The following is a 1,803-nucleotide window of genomic DNA, read 5'->3' as shown; positions in this document are numbered from 1 at the left end:
CTTCCCAGCTTCCCTGACTTCCTGGGATGGGGAGGAGCATGTTTCCAGTGGGAAGACAGATCCAAGGATGCCAGGCCCTCAAACATACATACATTCCTAGCACTGTGTTTAAATATGGGTTGAGTACTTACCATTGCCCTATAGGTGCTTACAGTCTATTCAGGGCACAAAATAAGCACAAAATGTAAGCCACGAAGGGAAAGCTTTCCTCTCATCATGAAATGGAAAAGGGAGAGGACCACAACCTGACTTGGGCTTTGATCAATGCTGGTCAGACTGGCTGGCACCAAAGTGGGAAACAGGACAGACAGAGACGTTTGGGACCTCTTAATGGCAACCTGTCACATTAGCTGAGTGACTTACAGCATGACATATGATGAAGAGATCAGGTTCTGCCGCTTAACCTTGCAATCTTGGCAAATACAATCTCCGTGCCTCAGATTCTCAAAGAGTAAAAAGGAGTTTTTCTTTTTCCCCCCATTTATACTGTTGATATGAGGATCAAATGTAATAAAGCATTTGTCCTGTAGTGAATGCTCAATAAATGGTGGTTATTATTAGTTTTCAAAATGCTTCATGCCTGCGTGTTTCAGGTCCATCGCCATGAAAGAGGCATAACCATATTGCTGAATTGTAGTTAAAGTTTGATGCTCTCTCCATCTCCCTCTACTTGAGGCCTCAGGAATCAGATCTAAGTGGCTATAACAAAATGCCCTTCAAAGAGGGAGGAAGGGTATGCATGGTTTAGTGTGTGTGGTTTCTCACTGTATTACTAGAGACTTCAGATGATTCCTTAAACTAACATAGGACCCCAAGTCTTATTCTTGCTCTTAAAACTATACTCAAAGCTTCCATCCACATATTGAACCTAGGGCACAAAAATTCTGAAAACATGATGCAGTCAATTTCATATTTTTTCCATTCCCCAACCCTTCCAAAAGACTGTAACACTTCAAATCATCTTTATTATGGGGTGACAGATTTGGTGTTCTTAGAGATAGTGGTGGCTAGAAGGGTGGCACTTCATCCCTGCAATAGTTTGGGGGTAGGGTGTGGTGGGAGAATGCAAGGAATCATCAGTTGGCGTAACCCTTGGCCCTGTCTTCAGCGCCTACACAGTGCCAGGCACACAGTAGGCGCTCAATAAATATGTCAGCCGTTTGCGGGTATTGGGGATTTCAGGCGATAGAGGCTCCCTTTGGGAACAATATACAGAAAAGACCATCTCACATTCTGTCAGTTTGCAGTTCTTGGTTCAAGGGTACTTCCTGTTACCCCTCATCCTTCTTTTCTGAGAGAGGCTGGCCATCTCATCAGGGTGCTTCATCCCAGTACCCTGAACCCTCTTTCCAGGGCTGCAGTTTCCCCCACGTGGAGGACGATGTGATGTACATCATTCTGGGAGGGACACTACACTCTTGATCTCTCACTTTCGAGGCACAAGGATCTTAAAACCTAGAGGCCTTCCAGACTGCTTGTTATTTAATGAGTACCCACTTTTAGAATCCCTCCCTGAAATGTGGCCTTTTATTTTTGACCCTCGCCTCCTGCATTTAAGGGTATTACTTGGTGGGCTGGGGGACCCCAGGCAACTTGAGGGGATCCCCGCTCAGGGGACGGTGTTAGGCAAGGAGGCGGGATTGGCGTGTTGGAAGCGGGGCCGCAGGCTCCCAAGGGCACCCAGTCGCAGGGCCAGTCAACAGTTGCAGCCACGCCCCCGCTCCCGGCCGAGACCCCGGGTCTTCCTCGCACCATTGCAGGGTTGGGCCGAGGCCCGCGCATGCCTGCTGAGAACCTACGGCC

At 47.9% G+C, this 1,803-nt stretch overlaps 1 protein-coding gene across 1 annotated transcript in view; it reads right to left on the bottom strand.

Moving 5' to 3' along the window:
* Positions 1 to 947: 947 nt before the first annotated feature.
* The window catches only part of NOTCH4 (notch 4), a 25,038-nt gene continuing 24,182 nt past the window's right edge, over positions 948 to 1,803 (bottom strand). Inside the window, exon 30 of the mRNA XM_010833546.1 lies at positions 948 to 1,797. Within this exon, the coding sequence (XP_010831848.1) occupies positions 1,528 to 1,797 (270 nt within the window). The 3' untranslated portion in view covers positions 948 to 1,527. The remainder of the gene's footprint in view (positions 1,798 to 1,803) is intronic.

Source organism: Bison bison, unplaced genomic scaffold, assembly GCF_000754665.1.
Source record: "Bison bison bison isolate TAMUID 2011002044 unplaced genomic scaffold, Bison_UMD1.0 scf7180017863706, whole genome shotgun sequence".
NCBI classification, from domain to species: Eukaryota; Metazoa; Chordata; class Mammalia; order Artiodactyla; family Bovidae; genus Bison; species Bison bison.
Note: the sequence above shows the minus strand (reverse complement) of the source record. Positions and strands in the feature narration are given on the sequence as shown.